The 23,005-nt window shown below is 42.6% G+C and overlaps 1 protein-coding gene across 1 annotated transcript; it reads right to left on the bottom strand.

The window, feature by feature from the left end:
- Positions 1–999: 999 nt before the first annotated feature.
- ARL6IP5 (ADP ribosylation factor like GTPase 6 interacting protein 5) lies at positions 1,000–21,097 on the bottom strand. The gene is made up of 3 exons (XM_045493493.1): positions 20,241–21,097; positions 4,729–4,946; positions 1,000–2,634 (listed from the first exon to the last, which is right to left on the bottom strand). The coding sequence occupies exons 1-3, from the start codon at positions 20,414–20,416 to the stop codon at positions 2,462–2,464; spliced, it is 567 nt and encodes a 188-aa protein (XP_045349449.1). The 5' UTR covers positions 20,417–21,097; the 3' UTR covers positions 1,000–2,461.
- Between the last annotated feature and the right edge of the window lie 1,908 nt (positions 21,098–23,005).

Below are 23,005 nucleotides of genomic sequence, written 5' to 3'. Positions count from 1 at the left end.
ACAGAGCATGAAAGGGGGAGGGTCAGAGAGAGAGGGAGACACAGAATCCAAAGCAGGCTCCAGGCTTCGAGCTGTCAGCACAGAGCCCGACGCGGGGCTCGAACTCACGGACTGTGAGATCATGACCTGAGGCGAAGTCGGACGCTTAACCGACTGAGCCACCCAGGCACCCCTTTAATTTGTTTTTAAAATGCAATAATATATAGCACTTACATGCTACATGTGTATATCATTATTATTCTAGAATTGACCACCAACCGTTAGTAATTGTAATGAGTATAGTTTTTATTTAAGTTGTCACTTTTTCCAAATAGATTGCATTCTTTCTACAGAATTCATGTAGAAAGTGGAAGGGGCAAAAGTGTGTCAGGTTTAGAACAGGATCGCATTGGAATTCGTTATTCAGCTGGAAATTAATAAAATGTTAAAGTTTTATTAAACAGTACCATAGTCCCCACCTAATCCAGTGGGGATATGTCCTAAGACCCCCCTTGGATGCCTGAAACCATAGATAGTACAGAACCCCCTATATATACTGTTTTTCTCCTATACATACTAGGAGAATGTTTAGCTTCTAAACCAGGCACAGAGATTAACTACAAAAATCATAAACTAGAACAATGATGCTGTAATAAAAGTTACATGAATGCAGTCTATCAAAATTACCTTATTGTACATACTCACCCCTCCTCTGTGATGACGTGGGATGAGAAATATTCTACGCGATGAGATGAAGTGAGGGAATGTTGTAGGCGCTCTGATGTGTAGTGTTTAGCTACTGTGGACCTCCTGACGATGTGTCACAAGGAGGATCATCTGCTTCTGGACTGAGGCTGACAACAGGTAACTGACGTGTGGTGGGGGGACCTAGTGTATTTGAAACACGAGCAGAGCGGATCGTGCAGTATAGCACATCCTCGTTGTTTAAAGGGTTGTCACCGAGTCTCCCAGATATTTAGCACAGATGTGCATTAATAAACAACGTCTCTCACACACAGGAAATCTTTGATAAATTTTATTCTCCTTATTTGGGTAAGGGTACAAACTCTAGACCGTGGCTGTGAAGTCACGGTGGTAACGCTGTGCTAGAGATGATGGCTGCAGGTTGGCTGAGGAATAAAAACGCAAGAAAGATGGGAGTGGCATATGCAGTTGTTTCTTATTTTAGGATGTACAGAGAGTCTCTCCGGTAAGTACCACTCCAGTTGCCTTCATAATTCAGTGTTAGGGAAACCCAAGTGTTTTCTACTCATCTATGAAATCACCCAATTGGCAGGCAAAACATCTTTGTATAACCTATTTCTAAATACATGAGAAATAAAAGGAAGAAAGTAAAAGGATAGATAAACTCATGCTGTAGTAATTCTAATGCCTATCTGTAAAAACATGTGGTCGTAACAATTGCTATCTAAAATTTTCATGATTTGCAGAAGCCGCTGATCACTCCCACGTTCATGTCTGTTTGCTTGGTCATCTAAAGATGCTTTTCAGATTTCAAAAGATTAGCCATTATTGTTCTCTTTGTGCCCCTAAGGAATTAATAAAATGCACATTGATTTCCTTCCTTCTCAATGTTCCAGTTAAAAGCTAAACAGTGAAAAAAATACAAGAAACATTATCTTGGACACCTTTTTGCCATAACAGCAAGAAATATGCAATATAAACAGAACTCAAGTTTTATTTTTTTGTTGTTGCTTTTTTTAACAAGACTGTCAAGAATAATACAGGTTCCGTAGCTCTAACCTCCTTAAAGAAGATGACATTTAATTTGCAACAAATACCTGCTAGCGAAAAGGCATTACTAGCATTTTAAAAATTTGTAAAAACTTGACAAAATATCTCCTAAACAGCAATCTTTCTATTTGTAAACAAAATAAAAACAACTGGTTTATCCAGTTTTCACTGCACGTCAAACGGGTGGTAGAGTGATACAGATCATCTTTGATTTTAAAAGAATAATAATAAAAGCTAAACTAAATTAGACTCCACATATTACAGTCCCAGGGAATATTTTTGGAGGAGAATGATGCGGGTGGGGCCGGGGGGGTGGTGGGGAGGAGGGTGGTGCTTAAAACAGGCTAACACATGACATCTATTTTAACAGTCTTTTTTCATTTACTCATATTGCCTTGATACTTTACAATTATTTTTTTCCTACAAGTTAACAGTACTGTTGCTGTACAATCCATAATTCTTTTTATTTCTCTAAAGAAGTAAGTGTGATCCATTTCCTATCAGTTGCATAAACACACTTGAAACTTCAGGCATAATAGGAGGGTAGTTTCTTTCGGTTTCTGAGGGCTTCCCTCTGTCACATCAGAGATGTTAACAGCTTGGCCTATACATGCATGCTGCCAGAGATAGTTGGGTGGTACAGGCACCTCCTATTTCAAGAACACAAATGGAAACTAGGTCTGCATGAGGACAAACCACACCTGGATGTCCGTGGCAGCCCTTATATTTATTCCTTCACTTTGCTGATATAGTCAGCGAATTTGGAGACATTTTCTTCCTGCTGTTCTAGGGCATCTAGGACAATGCCCATTGGTGTCCTCTTCAGGCCTATTCCCTCCATTTTATTCTCCAGTTTGTTCTTGAGGTTCCGAAGTCTCAATGACGCGTGGATGAACATCACTACGGAAAAGAGAAACGTGGTTAGCACGGAAGCAACGGCTCTTTGCCCATTGCAGCCTTAGGCTCCCCATCTTCACACTTTGGGTCAACTGCCACGGTTAGCTGTAGTCCAGTCTGGTTCTCTAATTTACCCAAGTCCTCACATGGATCCTTGGACTTGATATAAAGCTGTTTAAGTCATATATTAAGTGTTCTTTGTGTGTGAAGGAAAACACAGCAGGCAGGACTGTCATCTGCCAACCACACCTTGTCTTTTTCACATTGATATTGTTACCTTTTTAGCAGCCACTTAAATGGCTTGAAATTCAAAGTGAATCAGTATGATTCCAACTTACATAAAAACCTTACACAAAGTTTTCCAGAAAGGAATTCATGCTCAATTCAGGGATTATCGGGGATGATCAGGTGAAGTCCTCCTTGGAGGCACCTCCTGAGGCATTTTTCCAAAGTGATGGGTATAGATGTATAGATAAAAACTAAAGGTTTTACACATGTCAGGTACCCTAAAGTTTCCCGAATTTGCTTGATCATTTAGAATTACTCACGTTGTTTATTGAGAAACATTCTCTGGCCCCGCTCCTGGACCTCCTGAACCAGAACCTTAGAGGGATGGGCCTGGGATCTGTATTTTAAATAGGCATCCCACGTGATCTACCAGGAGCGATTTTTCAAACTGCTGTGTATATATAAATTGCCTGCAGAGCTGTTACATAGGCAAATCCTAGGTCTCCACCACCCAAAATTCAGACCAGTAAGACTGAGGTAGGTTTCCACAATGTAAAATGCTAATATTCACTCTGGATGAATCTCATATAGGTGATCTTGGACCATCATTTTAAGAAACACTGGTGTGCATTTTATCTGGAGGCTCCCAATCTAGACTGGCCATTGGAAACATTTGAGGAGCTTCCTAAAAATACAGGTTTTGGGGAGGAGCACTGTCAACTCACAGACTCAAGATCTCTAAGGGATATGGCTGGGAAATTTGTGCTTTTTACAAGTGTCCTACATGATTCTCAAAATCAAGGTCTGGGAGTCACTAATCTTGTCTAACTTCCTTATTTTATAGATGAGTGAACTACAGCCCATATAGGATACCTGGTCCAAAGCACACGGCTGGTTTCCAGCATGTCTAGGAAGAAAAATCTGGACCCTTGATCTCTACCTATGATACATTTCATTACACTGGCCTGTCTCAGGCCCTGATGTAGAAAGGCACTGAAGTTAACAAGCTGTGTGTCAAAGCAGAATCTTTGAAATACTGAGCCTCTAGTATATAGGGTAAATGTGAGGAATATTTTTAAAAGTCTTGACTTTGCTGATTGAAATATTTTGCCCAATAAGGTGTGGGATCCATCTATAAATATTCAGGGCTTAATCTCACATATCCCCAAACAAGCAACTGATTTTATTTAATGGAAAAAATACACATGTGAAATGCTATTAATAAGTTAAAAGACTGTTCCTGTCACTTAATATAATCAAATTTTAAGTAGATTTCTGCTGATGAGACTGGAACTATATCTGTTCTCTATTTCAGGTTTCAAGTGTTTGGGATCTCAGCAAACAATGCATGTAAAATTTAGAAAATATCTAGTTCTCTTCACCAGAACTGGAGTACTTGGTAACTATATTCTGGGCCAATTATTCTTACAGACTTAGGAAAGTTGGACACTAAACACGATATACTGAGTAACTAGAGAGTAACTAGTTTACTTCCCAATGAAATACATTCATTCTTGCATCAGTATGAATGCATCAGTATGAATGGCACTTAAAGACTGAGAACGGACTTGAATATCAGACCAATCTGGAGGCCAGTGCAGGCTGTACAACTTTCTTGCTGTGCGACTTGGGATTTGTACTTCTTTTGTTTATTGTTGTAGCCCCAGAAGAGTGTCTGGCACAGAGCAGGCACCCAGTAGACATAAATCTATGGGCTTACTGCACCATTAGCCTTGATCTGCTGTTTCAGAAACTTGTGATGATTTTGCAGACATGTCCACATATGGAAGAAACAGGGTAGGATATTCCCAATGAACAATTGCTCCTACATTTTTTTTTTCAGGCACAAGAAGACTGAGGTTCACTTACGCAACAAAGGAAAAGTGATGCCAAACACAAAGACCATGACTCCCCCGAACATGGATATGAGGAAGTAGCTGGCCAACATGACCACCATGACAAATGCTGTGGGGTATTGCTTCTTCATCCGGCGGAGGATGTCTTTGTTGTGTGCTGCCCACACAAACCCCGTGAACACCAGCACCACTACAATGCCTCCAAGGATCATGTTGAAGGGGCTCAGGAACCTGGAATGCGAAAAAATGAGGGAGCCTGGGTCAGCAGTAGTGGGAGCAGGAAGGGAAGATCAGAAAGGTAAGGAAGAGCAAATCAGGTGTTGAGTACTTACTCGGCATTCTATCTCAACTGGCTCATTTAATCCTCATAACCCAATGAGGGAGATGCTATTAATTTATTTCTCAAATGAAGAAAGTGAGGCACAGAGGTGAGAAAACGGTGGAGCCAAGATTCACACTTGGGTAGTTTGACTCCCACCAAAGCGGTCAGTCCATCTCATTAGAGTCCACCATTTTCAAAGACTCCCCCCCCTGCCCCCGCTGGCCCCAAATCCATACATGGCTTTTATTGCATCTGTAAAACATCACAAATAAGTCTGAGGACACTGTATGTCCCTGCAGCGTGATGTTGACATTTTCTGAAACGTCAACAGTCCTATGGCCGAGAGTGGTCCTCATTCTTAGAGTAATGGTAGCGAAGAGCTAAAAGGCCTCTTAAAATTTAAAAGAGACCGCCTCTTTTGAAGGGGCTGTTTCACTTTCATTATCTCCTGGGCTCTGGTGCACATCCAGTACAGTGCTCACGTATTTTCTGAGCTCTGCAGGCTTATTCAAATCCTCATAGGAGTTGCCACAACAGATGCAAGTCACGTGACGGCCTCCGTGGGCCAGATCCAGCCTACTGTCACATATATGCTTGCATTGGATGGTGTTTACAGAACTTTTATTTGAATCTCGCTGTTTAGAAAGTCCATAAAACTTGGGATTTCTAACTTCTCCTATAAACAAGAAAATCTAACAATAGTAGGCCCACTTTTCCACATGTCAGCCACTGGCTGGAGCACCTTCTCTTTCAGATAGAACAAATGCTCTCCAATTAGCTCTTGTCCTCCCACCATCTCCTGCATCTCTGACACAGAGGCCCCCATTGAGCTGCCATTGATCGTTGTTTTTCTAACAGCTGCCCTGCATTCTCTCTTACATAACCTGCCTGGCCCATGGAGGCATTTGAGTATATGACTCTTGGCAGAGAGAATCCATTATAATTCTTCAAAAGGGCTGAGAGTATCATTAGGGGATGGGTTATCAATGGAGATCTCCAAGCACAGAGCCTCTGGCTTCATTGTTACGGGAGTCAAAGGTTACATTACTGTTGATAATAAAGAAGAAAACTTAGATCCAGTATTTCATAAGAGAGAATGACTGGGTGTTACAGCCCCCACTCTAACCCAAACCCACAGTGAATACAGAACCCTGAATGTGACATTTGTGATCAGCAAGTCCCATGAGCTACTAACTTCTTACCCTCACAATAGGCTTGACGCGTATTTTACTTGGGAAGGACAATGAGGGTCAGTGTGTTTTCATCATGCTCTGAATATCAACATGACAGATTTGGAAATGAGGGACAGAAGCAAACGGGGCAATGGAAAGTGAAGCCAAGAGCTTACTTTCACTGAAATAAAACAGACGAAGGATTCATACTCAGAGCAGGATTCATATTCAGGATAACTAAGATTCTTTTTTTTTTTTTTTTTTTTTTTTAATCCCTTTAAATTGTAGCTCTGGGGGCGCCTGGGTGGCGCAGTCGGTTAAGCGTCCGACTTCAGCCAGGTCACGATCTCGCGGTCCGTGAGTTTGAGCCCCGCGTCGGGCTCTGGGCTGATGGCTCAGAGCCTGGAGCCTGTTTCCAATTCTGTGTCTCCCTCTCTCTCTGCCCCTCCCCCGTTCATGCTCTGTCTCTCTCTGTCCCAAAAATAAATAAACGTTGAAAAAAAAATTAAAAAAAAAAATTGTAGCTCTGATTCTACCTTCTGAAACATAAAAGCTATCTGAAATAGTTTCAGATAAGAGTAAAAGTATCACATGCCTTAATGGGTGAAATTGGGTGTATAATCAATGTGAAAGTGCTTTGGAAAAGTTAAAAAGGTCTATTAAAATGCATGCTATTAAACAATGGTAAGAGTAGTATAGGAGTACATAATTTAAAGTTAAATCCCATAATAGTAAGTTGCTTATTTCATTCAAAACTCTTGCAAATACTTATCCTCCTACAGGCCATAAATCTCTTCCTCAGAATAGAGTCTATAGAAATAAACAAAAATGCCAAGATTGAGTTGTAACAATATTCACATGAGTGGCATATGATTAAAAAGTTTTAGAAATAACGTGTATGGCCAACAATTGCCTAGAGGTGGTATATACAGCTATTTTAAATACTTAATAATAAAAGAAGACACTAATAATATATTGAGTGGGCAAAAGCAACTGTAATTCTGTTAGGTGGAGATAGATATATACATGTGATAGATATATATACATATATAGATATATACATGCGATAGATATATATACATATATATGTGTGTATATATATATGTATATATATGTATGTATGTATATACATATAGTATAGCTCAGAAGTAGAAAGCTTCACAGTTAGTATATTATTTTGTAATTAGAAATAAAATGAACATGCAACAAAGGAAAATATAAAATTATAAAAGCAACTGCTCCCTGATCCCAACCCAGGCTTGGCACAGGCTTGCTACAACAGCCTATCTTTACTTCCGTCATCTCTCCAATAACATGAATGCAATTTCAATTCATACTTCATAGCAAAGCTGTTCCTTCTCCGACCCAAACGTTGGTTCCCTACTCATTCTGCAGATCTTCCTCTGGCCAGGGTTCACCACCCCACTCCTCCAGGCTTTTCCAATACCCAGAACATGAACTATTCTGTCTGTCCTTCACCACTTCTTTATCATCTGGGGGCCACGAGTCACTCTGTACTTTTCTCTCTTTTAAAATTTTATCTGGGTTATGCCCTATCCGCTGATTTAAGCCCAGAATCTGGGAAAGACAATTATAGGTCTGGAGAAAGGAAGAATTAGAACAAAAATAAAATCTTTTTCAGCAGGCGGTGAGGAAATGGAGTGGAGAGGCCCAGGAACCGTCACTGATTAATAAATCTCATTCCTAGCTCTCAAGAGATTCCAGAAGAAATTATCCTGAAAGACTACATTGGTTATAAGAGGTAGTAGCATCATGGGTAGTTTACCCCCATTTGTTTATTAGTTTCACCCAAATATTTTTTCAGCTGTAAAGAAAAGCAAAGATCTACATTAACTCAAAAAACTACAGTGGAGGGTTCAAGTTAAAGGAAACACTTTGCATAAAGTGCAAATAAAAGATGGATGGTTGGATGGTTGGTAGCAAAGTAGCAAAGGTATCCTACTCAGTTCTTTACAGAACAGCTATTAAAATGATTCATGAGGTGAAGCATAAAATCAAGAGTATGCCAAGCTTTGTCTATTTTTCTCTGTTGAAGTAAAATAGGCATCTATGCTGAATGTCTAAATAAAACCCAGGACAAAGAACAATAAAAAATCCAAGCCTGACTCAAGCAATTCCAAATCTGCTTGTCACCTGTTCCTGTTCTTCATAGTCAAGGGAAAAGAACAGAGCACAGAGCCCTATAGAACTGGTTTTAGCTTACAACACGCCCAGCCACACAGTCTATAATTAGAAAGTAACCAAGTTTCCAAGCTGGAAAAAAATGAACAAAGTTACTCGGAGCAGAAACGATTTCCCCCCTTCTTCTGAAGCGCCATTCCATTCTAACAAAGAGTAAAATTTGTACCGCTCCAATGCCTTGGCGCCTTCCTGCACTTGGAGGAAAATAAAACACCTACACCACCCTCTAGAGTTTAATTTCATTTTCCAATGAGTGCAGGAACTGGGGAGCCAGTTCGTGTCTGAGATGAGCAAAGCTTTTAGTCAACAGCGGGGCTCTTAGTCACAGCGACCCACAAGAAAGCCCAAGAACCTTTAGGAAAAAAAACTTCCATAAATATGCTACCCCAGCTTTCGTGGGCACAATTGCCACTGGGCTCTGATGGTGGAGTTTCACTTACAGGTAATCCCTGAAGGAGGAAGGGAGGGAGGAAGGAAGGCAGAGCGGTAGAAGGGAGGGAGAAGGGCAGAGAGGAGTGGAGAGGACAAAGGGAGAGGACAAATGTAACTTTCTGTCCTTGGTGGAAATGGGACCTAGTTTAACAAGTCAAAAGCATTCAGTATGTTTTCCTCTTGTGGGATAAAAATATATACCTATATGCGTACACATCCTATTCCGTAAGTCAGTCAGTAAATAAATAAATAAATGTAATGGTTAAAAATTCTAGTGGAAACATCCACGGTTGTAAAGAGGTTTACAGTCCCATCACAGAATCCTGTAGCAGCGCATTCAAAAATAAACCAGTTCAGTCCCGTTGCACAGATGAATAAACCAAGGCCCAGAGAAGCGAAGAAACCTATTTCTAGGGGTCTAGGGGAGAGAAAAGGGTGCCAGCTGATGTAAGTGTGACAGCAATTCATACTGTAACCCGTTGTGCATTGTTGAGCAGCTTCAGGAACCTCCCCCATGCCTTCTCAGTATTCTTCCAGCTGGGGTCAGCAATGAAGCATCGTTCTGGGAAATCCCGCGGCATTGTCACTTCTGTCTGAAAGAAGGTTGCTGTAAGCAGATGTGGACACATGTCCTGAATGTACCAACATGAGTCAGGTAGCTATAGCTATGGTTTTAGCACAAGTCCCTGAAGGGGGAAGAAAAATCTTGGCTGGTCACAGAACTTCAGAGCTAGGACACATCTTGAAAAATGCATCTCATTCTACATATAAACAAGCTAACGAACGGACAGGTTAGTAAGTACGTCCTCAAACCCATCAACTATAGAGTTGGCGATAAAAGTTTACCAAAACAGAGGTTCTCAGATCAAGTCAAGGGCACACCTGGTAACTCCTGTCACACTACAATGCCAACAAGAGTCAAAAAGGCAGTGAAACACTTTCCGGGCAGGGGAAGGAGCTTCGCATCGAGTTCCAATTTTCTAACCCAAAAAGCTATTTTTGTAGTTTGGTTCCTGAGGAAGCCTGACTCACCAAGAAAGGGAGGGAACAATTTACTCACAGTGGATCTGTCTAAATTGGTGATGTTTTGCTGTGGTCCTGAAACAGCCAGAGGAGTCACTGCAAATATGAATCCACCCATCCATTCTCTTGCTTCTCCTTGCTCTTAGAATAACAACACAATTCATTACACATTCTCCAAGGCCCCACAGGGTCTGGCTCCTGCCTGCCTGTACCTCCAGGGCTGCTACAAACAGTTGTGTAGTTTGAACCCAGGACACGGAGGCGGAGGCCCAGCTGAGGTAAGCGGGGGGCGCCAGTCCAGGCCACAGTTCACTCACTACACAATCTAGCTTAGACTGCATCTGCCAGGAGTAAGGGGTGTTTTTAATAATGAGTATGAGGGGACTAAGGGCTGGTAGCCCAGCCTGTGCTCTCCACGTACACGGCCTCCTGATTCCACACCCCGTCCTCTGGGGTTTCTAGAACTCGCCCTGGGTCTGGCCCCCACAGGCCTGCACACAAGCCATTCTTTGCCTGAGTCACTCCTACTGCCTTCAACTCCCAGCCTAATCCATCTCTCTGACCACGTGATAGCACCATAGGCCTCACTTTCATTGCCCTGATCACAGAGGTGGTTTTACATTTACCTGACTGAGTGTTGGATGAATGTCTGTCTCGCACTAGAGACGAAGCTCTCTAACGGCTGGGACTGTAACATTGTCTCCCTGGCACCTGGTACAGGGCCTGGCATACAGTAGGTATTCAATACATGTTTGTTGAAAGAAAGAAGAAAGGTAAGCAAGGATCTAGCGTACTTTCATGTTATTTAAAAGAAGCCCAGGAACTTTCCATGGCCACGAGTGAAGCGATGGGAGATTTGTCTTGGACGAATCACTCTTACTCTCATTGTACACTAAATATCACTGGAGAAATAGTCCCTGTCTTTGTACCTTCACAGAGTTGTGATGAAACAAACAGAGGAAAAAGAAAAACAGGAAACTTTATGTGAATGCCCGTGCAGATGGGAGTTCTAATGATCATGACATGTTCAGATGGGGTGAAAGGGCCCTCTGGCTGGCCGGCAGGAGGAACTTGGTAAGTCTTGCCACAAGTATGGCTGGGGGCCAGGAGGGAGAGTGGGGTGGCGCAGAGAGAGACTTGTACTCCTGCACACCTGTCTATATAGGCCCCTCTTGCTCTGTGACTCCTCTGATAACCCCGAGGGTCTCCCATGGTTGCTTTAGCTTCCCTACCTGGCTTCCATCTTGGCAGGAAATATTTCTGACTATAAAGTATAAATGGAAACCTATAAATCAGTTTCAAGTCAACACGATCAGTGTCGCCTAGGCCTAATAATCACCAGGCAAAGGAGCCTTCACGGCACTGAAAGTGGGATGGGAGCCTGTCTCTTTTGTCACAGAAAGGGCATAGTAACCTAACGTTGAGATTTTCTTAACCAACTGAAGTAGGAAGACCCATAGTATTTATTGCATTCTTGCTGTGTATGTATAGCTATTGCATCCTGGGTACTTGGCAACATGAAACTAAACATTCACATCCAAATGATCCATCGTCTTTGCAGCAGTTGGCAGGTCAAAAGTATTCACAGTAAGACATATCTTATGAACCTCCATGTTTTCTTTTGTGTTTATGAAGCTAATGGCTTATTTTATTTTTAATAAATAATAAATTGGGCCTGGTTTAGAAGCCATACATCTCATACTTCCCTCAGTGATGCAGCTTCAAATAACAGCGTACAAGGCTCTGATTAGATGGCAACTAATCCCTTTTAAACGTTGCATCACGGCAAATTTCTAACATACACAATGGTAAAGAGAATAGTATAATGGACTCTCCTGTATACTAATCATTGCTTTCAGCAATTAGGAACCTATGGTTACCCTCACAACAAATAATGCTTTTAAGCTGCAGTAGAAAGATATTTGTTTACAAACTGTTCTTTCTGAATCCTTTTAGTAAAGTAAATTAAATCGCCTTCACATGGCAGGTTCTCACAGCGCTGGCTGAGGAGGCTGGGGTTGGGCAAATGCAAATGAGCCTGGTGACACATAATCTTCCATCTTACAAGTAGGCTCCTGTCCACCTCCCACCAACACCCAATTTCTGCCTTCCCTTCTGTTTCTCTGAGGGACGAGCCACACTCACGGCACACTGAAGCAGATAAGTAGAAGCAGGAACCAAAGCCTCAGTTTCCCACTCCGGATGGACTTTCTGCCATCTCGGTGTCCCCATTAGTGAAGGCTCCATCTAAGAGCAGGCTGAGAAATCCTACTTATGGTAAACACTTGCAGAACAGAGAGGCAGCCTGCAGCTTTTGTCCAAGATCACAGGCTTGAAAGTGTTCTCTGAAGTAAGAGAACAAGCCCAACGCAACAGACAGAGGAGGATCTTATGCGTATGTATTCTGAAGCTGAGTGATAAAGGAGAGAATTCATTTGCCCAAAGAAAAACAATAAGAAATTCCCAATGGTGCTGCACAAATTTGGTATTAAGTGGATAGGTCAAGTTCATCTTTTAGAACTCAATTTCTTATACAGAGGTCTTGGCCCCTACTAAGTAGTTGAGAGTTTTTGCCTTCTACAAAAGGGGCCAGGAATCCCAAATATGCTCATTTGCACACTTATCCAGAATCACTGTAAATCCTAAAGTAGGAAAAGGAGACAGAAACAACCAACCCCCGACTGATGGTGGTGGGAGTGTTTTTTTTTAAAAGTGTGTGGGGAGAAGCCAAGAACAAGGTTGCATAAATGGTGTCCAAGGATTTAATGAAAGACAACCCTTATTAGATGAAGAATTTTGAGATTAAAATTTTATTGGGTGTTGACAGACCTCGTAAAGTTCTGTACTCATAAGAAGCACATCACCCGTCAGGGAAAGACATGCCAACATTGCATGTGCATACCTCAAGTGTAGATAAAGAGGTATGGGAGAGCAGGAGAAGATGAATTCTGGGAGGATTAGGAAGGCAGGGTGGAGTTGTATTCCTGCTCATATCCTCAGGGCCTAGACACTGTATGACACGGAGTAGGTGCTCAGTAAATACTCGTTGAACTGAGTAAAAGACATGTCAGCTGCAGGTGAGGAAGAGAAAATTATAATTACCCTTTCCTCTGTCTACATACACAATGCCTTCCCCATTTTTAATACCTGAGTTTTGAAATTTGGCATCATAATGTACAGGAGAAATGAGATAAGTCGGGTTGAAAAGAATCTGTTTGGGGTACCTCGGTGGCTCAGGAGGTTAAGCTTCTGACTTCAGCTCAGGTCCTGATCTCTCAGTTTGTGAGTTCGAGCCCCGGGTCGGGCTCTGTGCTGACAGCCTGGAGCCTGCTTCGGATTCTGTGTCTCCCTATCTCTCTCTGTCCCTCTCCCACTCGTGCTGTCTCAAAAATAAACATTAAAAAAGGAAAAAAAAAAAAGGAAAGAATATGTTTGTGTAGGTATTTCTGCACACTTGCTATGCTTGTATAAATATTAATTATTATGTGTGTAGTTTCATCTTGCAGCCTCTAGATACTACGCATGATGAAGGTAGGGATCACAGATTCTTATTCTGCACTATATCTCCTAGCACAGTGCCTGAGAAGTCAGTAAGTGCTTCATACTCTGTGGAGTGAATGGATAAAACAACAAAAATAAGAGTAATATTGTAGCATTGGTGTTGAAGCTGATTAATCTCAAAAACCTTTCCACTAGGTTTTGGCATAAAAGCACTGCAATTGATTTCATCTACGAATGTTTTAATACATTCTGACTCAGAGCAGCCCAGGGCTCTCTTACCCTGCTCTTCCCTTACCATCTAGAAACTTGGGGTTTGCATCCTTGCAGCATTGAAAGGTATAATCCATCTGACCATTTTTTAATACCAAAGGCTGTAGCCAGAAGGCTTAGAACGTATTATAGGACCACACTCATTCCGAAGAGATTAAAGCAATGCTCTTTTCAAACAGAAGTACCAGCCTTCCAGAAATCCCTTGCCATTTCAAACAACGGGTAGCATAAAGTGGCAGCTGCAGGTTTCACCCTCTGGTAACACCTCCACAGGCCACATGGTGGAGAGGTGCTTCAAGAAAATACAGGCTCATTTGTTCAGCGGCTACACGGTGCTGTCTTAAAGGGGAGGCCTGAACGTACACAAATGAAAATAAATGAGCCTGTTGGCTACAGATGCACTGGAGTCATTTATATGTTTGAAAATTCTGTGTGTGGTTGGCGCTTCTGATGCCATGCCAGGAAATAAGAGTCCCAATGGCGGGGGGGTATTTGTGAGAATAAGACAGGCCAATAATTACAAATGTATGAGAGTCGGCTGTTCAGATGAATTAGGTTAAATAGGAGATGCAGAATATTTGCAGGATGATTTAACAAAAAAAGTACTTCATATCAATAAAAGAAGCTACTATTTAATAGCAGTTTTTGGTTCTAAGTAGCCACACGAACTCCAGCCTTTACATTGGTGAAATTGGGGGTTCGATGGGATCAGTACTTCTCAACTTCCACTTGGGGATGTATATCAGAAACTACTTGGGGAGTTAAGATCCTGGACCATTCCAAAAATGATGTATGTAGAATTTCTGAAGTTAACACCTGCACATATGGGTACATTTATTTAAATTTTCTCAATGTTTCTTTTGAACCAGACCAGACCAGTGCTTCTTAAATTTTAATGTGCCTATGAATCATCTGGGAGTCTTGTCAAAAAGCTGGCTCTGATTCAGTAGGTCCCAGCAGCTGGGAAGAGGCCTGAAATTCTGCATTTCCAAACTCCCAGGGTGAGAAATGCTGCTGTTCCATGGCCCGGAACAGATTTAGATTTCTCCAGCTCCACTCTTTTGACATTCTATTAAGCACAAAGCAATTTCCATCCACAATCAGACTGTATCCCATACTGAGCATTTAAACTTCAAGCGTAGTTAGGTGTTGCCTTTGTGTTTCACTTTGAAAATAGAGGCAGAGACTTGTATTGCTGTGTGTGAGGTAAGAAGAGTATCTAGGGGTTCCTGGCTGGCTCTGTCAGTGCGGCACTTGACTCTTGATCTTGGGATTGTGAGTTTGAGCCCCATCTTGAGCATAGAGATTACTTAAAAAAAAAAAAAAAAGATTTAGTGCCAAGACGAATCGTGTCAAGGATGAAGATGGTAAGTTAGGTCCTCTTCAATCTTGATTTTAAAAATGCAAAGCCACTTTCAGCAAAACACACATTTCCCAGCTTGTTATTTACGCTATTCCTTTTAACATCTTCTGAAGTGATGCCTGAATCTCAAAAGGAAACTGAAGTCTTCGAGGAAAGCAACCCAAGTGTTTACAAGAAGCACAAGTTGCAATTATGGCAAAACCACTGAAGCGTATTCATCCTCTAATACTTCTAAGAGAATACACAAGTTGTTAGAATTTCAAGTATACCTGTAACCTAGAATTTAATATAATAACAGCAGCTAATGTTGAATTGTTATCACTTGCTAGGTTTTAATGTACTTTATATTAACTAAAGTCATACAATTCCTATTTTATAGGAATTCCAGAGCAAGTGAACTTTTGAGCAGAAAACTAAAAAAGCAACTGCCAGAATTCTGTCAAAAAATAAAAAGTCAGGGGCGCCTGGGTGGCGCAGTCGGTTAAGCGTCCGACTTCAGTCAGGTCACGATCTCGCGGTCCGTGAGTTCGAGCCCCGCGTCGGGCTCTGGGCTGATGGCTCAGAGCCTGGAGCCTGTTTCTGATTCTGTGTCTCCCTCTCTCTCTGCCCCTCCCCGTTCATGCTCTGTCTCTCTCTGTCCCAAAAATAAATAAACGTTGAAAAAAAAAATTAAAAAAATAAATAAATAAAAAGTCTGAGTCGGTGGAACCAGTACAGTCTTCCAGGCAGATTAATAAAAGAATGATAGCATAACAAATTTAATAAATCAAGGATAATCATCAAAGCCGTGTAAGTTTCAAATCTGCTCCATTCTTAGGTTTGAAAAGTCAGAAGCTGGGAGCTAAAACCAAACTGTTTTGCTAAGTAACTGCCAAGAACTCTGTTTTTGTAACTTGTTATAAACCAACTTATTTAGTGAAGGTGATCACTAAATTATCATGATTTTCCTGGCTGCAGAAACTTGAGCAGGTGTAGTTGAAAGCCAAGGTTACCACCCCTGTGATTTCAACCAGGGGTGATTTTGACCCCCAGGGGACACCTGGAATGTCTGGAGGCATTTGTGACTGTCACAGCTGAGAGCCTGGTTGCTAGTGTCATTCAGAAGATAGACAGCAGGGATGTTGCTAACTGTCCTACAATACACAGGACAGCTCTCTACAACACAGAATTATATGATCCAAATTGTCACAGTGCTGATGTTGAGAAAACTTGCGGGAGAGTATTTCACCGAAATTCGACAAGGGCAATAGGAATTAGTGAAGAGCTTGACTTCTGATCTTTTCTAAATTGAATGTTATACATGACAGTAATCCTGACCAACGGGTAGCAAGTGCTGTCAGCAACAACCCAGTTGGAATCACTTTAGGAGCATCTCCTTGCTATGTACTAACTAACGTGCTGCTGTGTGCTTCAAAATAATTTGTTCCATTAGGTAGGTTAAAAGCTGCCCCCGTGATTACGTTGAGGCCTTCTGTTCATTTATTTACATTTGCATTCACCAACTAAGCATCTGCTATATAGTAGGCCTCAGGGATACAGCGAATAAAAATAATGATAACCACAACAAGAAAAAGAAGAAATAATCACACACTAAACCCACGGTCTCTGACCTCAAGGAATTTATAGTCCAGAGTAGAGACAAGGAAACAGACAACTTAAAAGCCTGTGAGGTAACTACCAGGAAAGATAAAGGCATAGGTGTGTGGCCCAATTAACATAAGAGAGTGAGGGGAAAAGGGAAAATGTTTCCTCAAAGTCATGGTACCAACCCTGCATCTTGAAGGAGAAGTAGGAGTAGGTAAGTTGGCAGCTGGAGCTTGGGTGGATACAGCTGCTGGGGTAAAGATGCTGTCTACGTTTTTCAGTAATCTCCATGATCATACCAAATGATGAAAAAAATAATAAGTAACATTTGTGGAACAAAAACTAAGAGCCGGACACTATTCTAAGAACCTTGTTTGTATTAACTCAGGTAATCTTCATAGAAGCTCTATGAGGGCAGGTATTATAATTAGTCTCATTGATAGATGAGGAGGCTGAGGACCAGGCGTAGTTCAAGTCCACGCTTACAGAGCTAATGACTGGCAGCTGGGATTTAAAATTCACTTAATCTGGCTCTGTTGCTTGCATTCTTAACCTCTACTTTCTACTATTTCAAGAGCCAGAAGATAGGACGCCTTCAACAAGGGCTGTTAGCTAAGAAACTTACTCAAAACTAATGTGCTAGCTTAGTGCTAGAGTAGACCTACTGAGAGGAAGTCACATGCCTGGTAAACAATGCTTTTAGAATGAAGACCGACCTTATTCTTTTTTTTTTTCTTTTTCATATGGAACACTTAACAAATTTGCATGTCGTCCTTGCACATCTATATATCATTCCAATTTTAGTATATATGTTGCTGAACTGAGCATGAAGACCAAACTTCTACCCATGGATTATGAGGCCCTGCCTGATCAGCCCTCATGTACAGATTTATCTCTATCCTAATCCCTCTTACTGTCCATTTTTACCAAGGTAGTCCTTTGTGTCTTCTTTGGAGCTAGATGATAGGTGTTTGGTTTTCCTTCTTCCTTTCTGCAGTCCGCAAGAACGGGCTCTCTCCATCCTCACCCAAGCCAGTTTTCAACACAGGAGCATTCACAGTTGAGGCTGGAGCCTTCTAACAATGCCCTGGAGGCCCCTCCTTACTATTAGGGGACAGAACACCCTTTGAACACGGTTCCTTATCCAGTAAACACCCAGGCGACATTTTCACACACACTGTACCAAGATGTCATAGGAAACTATCAGATGCCTGTAGAGGATCCAGATAAACAGCTTCTAATACTGCTCTGACCCACCCATCTACTGACATCATCAAGAGAGGAGAGTTCTCTTTAGAATGAGAAATGTTCCAAAATCAACTAAGCTCTCTGACCCTGAAGATACTTGGTTTCTTCCAGGTTTAAGAGATTATAATTCTAAACCTCATGACTCATAAGAAGATGGCATAGTAGTTAAGAGCACAAGACTGGGTCTGTGACTTTAAGCAAGTCATTTATACTCTTTGAGCCTCAGCAACAATAATAATAACAATGATGATAATATGTCATCTCACCTCATTGGGTTGTACAAAATAATACAGGTAAATTACTGAACAAAGTACCTGGTACACGGAGACCTCGATAAATGATTGCTTTTGTTGTTATTAGATTATAAAGAAAGAAAAAAGTCGTTTGTGGAAAAATTACCGAATGTGTGTTTGTGGACACAGAAAACAGTCAAGGATCATATACCAAATTCTTACTGCAGTATGGAGGAAATCTCCTATTTTACACGCATGTAATTTTCAAAACAATTTACTTGTGGCCTGTATCTTTTGTATGGCTTTAAAAATAAGGTCAATAAAAAATAAAGATGGCTCTTTTTCACTTTTATCTTCAAAAATGTCACTGCCAACCAACATTTCCTATTTGAAAAGGAGAATGGGAAGGCCAACACTCCAAACTGCCCGAATTAGTAGGCTAAGGCACCATAATGAGGGAGCTATATTTAGCCAGGGGGCTGGACCCTGACCTTCACAGTGAAAAATGGATTCCATCAAAGCCTGTGTCTGGTCTGGGCAGTACACCTCTCTGAAAAGCAACAATTTCCTTGAACATTTGATGGGTCTGGGTCAAACTTTGCCCGATTAACGAAGTTTGGGGGGCTACCTCAAAAAAGCCTCACCTCTAGATCACCAGACAAAATGTCTGGATTGCTTCTTTCCCAAGGGGGAGCAAAGAAAAAGAAAGCAAACCAACGGATACAATCCTATATACTATTTGGTTTTTGTTTTAAAGACATTTTTTAGCATTTTGGCAAAGGAGCCTCAAGCATAAGGTTAGGGGAAGGTTCTGGAGGCAGCTGCCTCAGGCCTCCTGGCAGCCACCCTCCCTCAAAGAGGGCTCAGAACCTGTGCCCTCCACACACTAAGCCATTCTCAGAGTTGGTGATTCCTCAAGCAACACAGAATGAGGACCTGTGTCACTGTCTACCAAATCCCACCAATGAAAGTTCTCTTCCGCATGGGGGCAACTACTCTGAACCACATCTGGAAATTGCGAACTCTCTCTCTCCTCTGTGCTGGGTACTTGGTCCTACGGCTTCTCAACAACTGCCACCTGTCCATCGGCGAGAATTCATGTCTGATTGATCTTGTTGTATTCCAAGCCTGGCACAGAGAAGTGACTCAATAAGCCAAAGACCAGCAAAGCAACTCAAGAAACCACCCTCTTTGGCCTTTCCCACCCCCTCCAAGTTTGGCTCTCTCCTCTTTCTCCCAGGCCAGCTTGTACTTCCCCTCTGTAATGGCAAGCGCGTTCCTTTATAAAGTCTGAGGCTGCCTCTTTCTTTAGAGGGGCGTAGAATCAGCCAGATCTAGAATATCACCATCCTGCAAAAGTAAGAGAAGCATTTCTTAAGGGGTAAACTACAAGAAAACGTGGTTTCTAGTAAAGCAGGTGCGTCTGCTGGAAGCGGTGGAATCCTATGTCACACAGAACACTTTCAGGTCAGGCACTGAAAAGGCCTTGAATACACCGACACCAGGAAGTCAAAGCAGAAAGAGTGACCACGCCTGACAACTCCTGGATGATAAAGCAAGAGAACCCCATTCCTGGGGTCAGCGCAGCCGTCACCCCACACCGGGAGATGCGTCACCAGGGAACACCCACCCTCTTGCTCCCAAGCTCAGATTCCTTGTACAGTGTGGCGGGCACTACGCAGAGAGATCGACAAAACACGTCCCTCCTTAGGTACCCTTTTTACACTAACACCCCAGAATGCAGAATCCGGATCCACACCCCGTCGCCCAAGTCTCCCAGGGCGGCGCCCATTCCCGCCAGCCCCAGGATAGGGTTTCACCACCTCCCTCTTTCTTCTTATTTTTACAAGACAGGGGCACTGCGAACATCTCCTTCAGCAAGTGCCTAATCAGGGTACAGAGAGGGGAAAAAAAAAAAGTCATTTTTCTTGTCCGAAGCTGGCAAAATGTCCTCATCCCTAAGAATCCCCCCACTTCTGGGCCCGAGGCGCGGGATGGAAAAGGGGACCACAAGACGGCTGCGGCCTCGCCCTGACAAGTTTCCACTGGCTTGACCGCTTGCACTTGCCAGGGCGGAGGCTGGGTGTGGAGAGCTTTTCCACATCCCGGGATCTTGTGCACCGGAGCCCCACAGTACCGCCCTCGATCGGTGCCCCGGAGGGGGACCCCACTTACCCCACAACGGAAATCATCATGGCAGCCACCACCAGGTAGTTGGTCTGATAATAGAGCAGGTTGCTCACCACGCGGTTGTTCCATTTGGAAATGTCCCTGAAGTCCGGCCGGGCAAAGCGGTCAGAGCCAGGGAAGAAATCGTCCCAGGCACGGAGCGGAGCGAAATTCACGTCCATGTCTGGTCTCTCAGCTTCTTGTTCTTCCCCCTCTGGAATCTGGCGGCGGCGGCGGCGGCAACCGATCAGCTGAGCTGGGTTGGAGTTGACAGCCGCTCTGGCTCAGTCGGCTCTGAGGTTGGTGAGCAGCGGAGCGAAAGAAATTGGGAGCGGGCGGGCGTTTTTCCTCTTCTTTACTTCTTGATTGGCTCTGAGAGGTTGGTTACAGGAAAAGTGGGGCCTCGCGGCATAGCCAGGGGCAGAGTGCAAAATAGAGATGAAATGATAGAAAGAAACCAGCGGAAGTCCCCAGGCTGAAGCGAGATGGCAATGACTTCCCTACCAGTCCGAATACACACAGCCTCCTTTAAAATATCCCTTTTGAGTCTTTAACCTAAGAATGTTCTAGACTTTAAGGAAATTTTTTGCAGCTGTTCAGATGCCAGTCTAAGAGAAATGGAATGGAAGGCAACTATAGTGTTACTGAAGATGAGCTGTTTTTGAAAACTAACTAGTTACTAACCTCTGCACATCTGAATGCAATTCTCATGCTTTCTGTTTCACCATGAGTCACTGAGTGAAATCAGATTGGCAAAATGGGAAAGAAGGACGTGTAGAATGGAAAGGCTGGCTTGTTTTTTCACTTCTCTCTCTCTCTCTCTCTTCTGCAACTCTGTCTTTTCTGGACAAAATTATTGAACTACTGTGCTATTCTGATACTGCAGTCACTCGAGTCACATCAGCCTTGAGCTGGGAGGTCATTCACATTTGCAAGCAAACAATGGTCTGCAGTGACCAATAGTGTACAGTAATTGCTTACAACTAGATATTACTGCTATTGTTATTAATCATAGCACAGGCCATGATTCATACGTATGGTATTAATAGTGCTTTAACCTGATTTATTCTCTGTGCTTTATTATGAACATCCTCTGATTTTTCTCTATCTTGCAGTTTTATTGGTGTGGCTGTATCTGAGTAGGCTTGATAGGGCACTAAAAGTTTGAAAACTTCAGTAGGATGCCAACAGATATTTTAAGTCCTTTCAAGGCACTATAAAAACACTGTGGGGGATTTTTAAAAAGGTAAGAAGAATTCAGCCTTGCCCTGCCTTCAGGGATCTTGCAATGCAGTGGAAACTAACTTAAATATATTACAGTAAGAGGAGTGCTCCTTAGAGATGTGCCAGACCTTGGTGATCAGTTACAGGAAGTAGGAGGGTGTGGAGGAATTCCCTGGGGCTTAAGAATTTCAAGAGGCAGCACTGTGGGCTAGCTGAAAAAATGATCTTGGTCGTGACCAGCATACCAGCCCCATTAGGACCCTGCACCTGTTGGAGAGATCAGTGAGCATTAGGAGCTGTGACCAAGACCCTTCCAACTGCTCAGGACTGCATGACCATAAGCTGTCACATGTCTTTTAGTAATAGTATGATTCCTCATTGATCATAGGCAATTGATATGCAGTAAATGTTTGTTCAGCATATATTTATTTATTTGTTTAGGGGCACCTGGCTGACTCAGTTGGTGGACTCTTAATCTCAGGGTCTTTAGTTCAACCCCCTCCCCCCCCCCCCGACATTGGGCATGGAGCTTACTTTATTTTTTTTTTTAATTTTTTAAGGTTTATTTATTTTTGAGAGAGAGAGAAAGAGACACAGTGCGAGTGGGGGAGGGGCAGAGAACGAGGGAGGCACAGAATCCGAAGCAGGCTCCAGGCTCTAAGCTGTCAGCACAGAGCCCGACGACAGACTCGGGGCTCAAACTCACGAACCGTGAGACCATGACCTGAGCCGAAGTCGGACTCTTAACCGACTGAGCCACCCTGGCGCCCCAAGCATGGAGCTTACTTTAAAAAAAAAAATGAATTTGTTTGTTTAAACCTCCAAAGAGGTTTAAAAATAAACAACAACAAAAAAAGCTGGATATAACTGTATTTACCATGATTTCCTTCTCCCTCTCTCATAAAATATTAATCATGCTTCTCTCTCTGGCTGCATATGAGAGAATTTTTTTTTCCACTACACATTTCTACCTTTGTCAAAATCATTTCAAATAAAAATGGACACACGTGGAATCCTTACTTTATGTCAGGTACTATTCGAAATGCTATTAGTAGCAGCTTTTTGCCACATTTCATTCAGGGGGTCAAATTCAATGTAAAGGTTTTCCTGGGGCTCTTATGTCCACACTTATGCTTCTAGACAGGGCCACCTGAGTATTTATCTGTCTGTATACAAACCACAGTGGATAGTCTAATAGTTTATGATATATTCCATTCCAATGAAAAAAAATCTGTTGCATGTCTGTTACTTTCATTGCTGGCTGTCTCTAATTGGTCAGTCTGAGCCAGTGGGAGTGCCTGGTGTCATCTACCAAAACACCACCACAGGAGTCTAGGTGTTAGACCCAAGGCACACAGATGCAGGGCTAGATGCCTCTGCAGACCTCTTCTCCATCCAGCAGCACCCTGTTCCTGGACCTCAGCTTCCTCCCTGTGAAATAGGTAGGTTTGGACTAGGTGATTTCCAAGGCACCTGTTGGTTTCTATCATCTGAGGGAGCTGTGGTGCTTACTGCCACTAATCAAAAGATCTCCTGAAAGTAGCATT

Source organism: Leopardus geoffroyi, chromosome A2 (genome assembly GCF_018350155.1).
Source record: "Leopardus geoffroyi isolate Oge1 chromosome A2, O.geoffroyi_Oge1_pat1.0, whole genome shotgun sequence".
NCBI classification, from domain to species: domain Eukaryota; kingdom Metazoa; phylum Chordata; class Mammalia; order Carnivora; family Felidae; genus Leopardus; species Leopardus geoffroyi.
The sequence above is the reverse complement of the archived record's forward strand: the minus strand, read 5'-3'. Positions and strand labels throughout refer to the sequence as shown.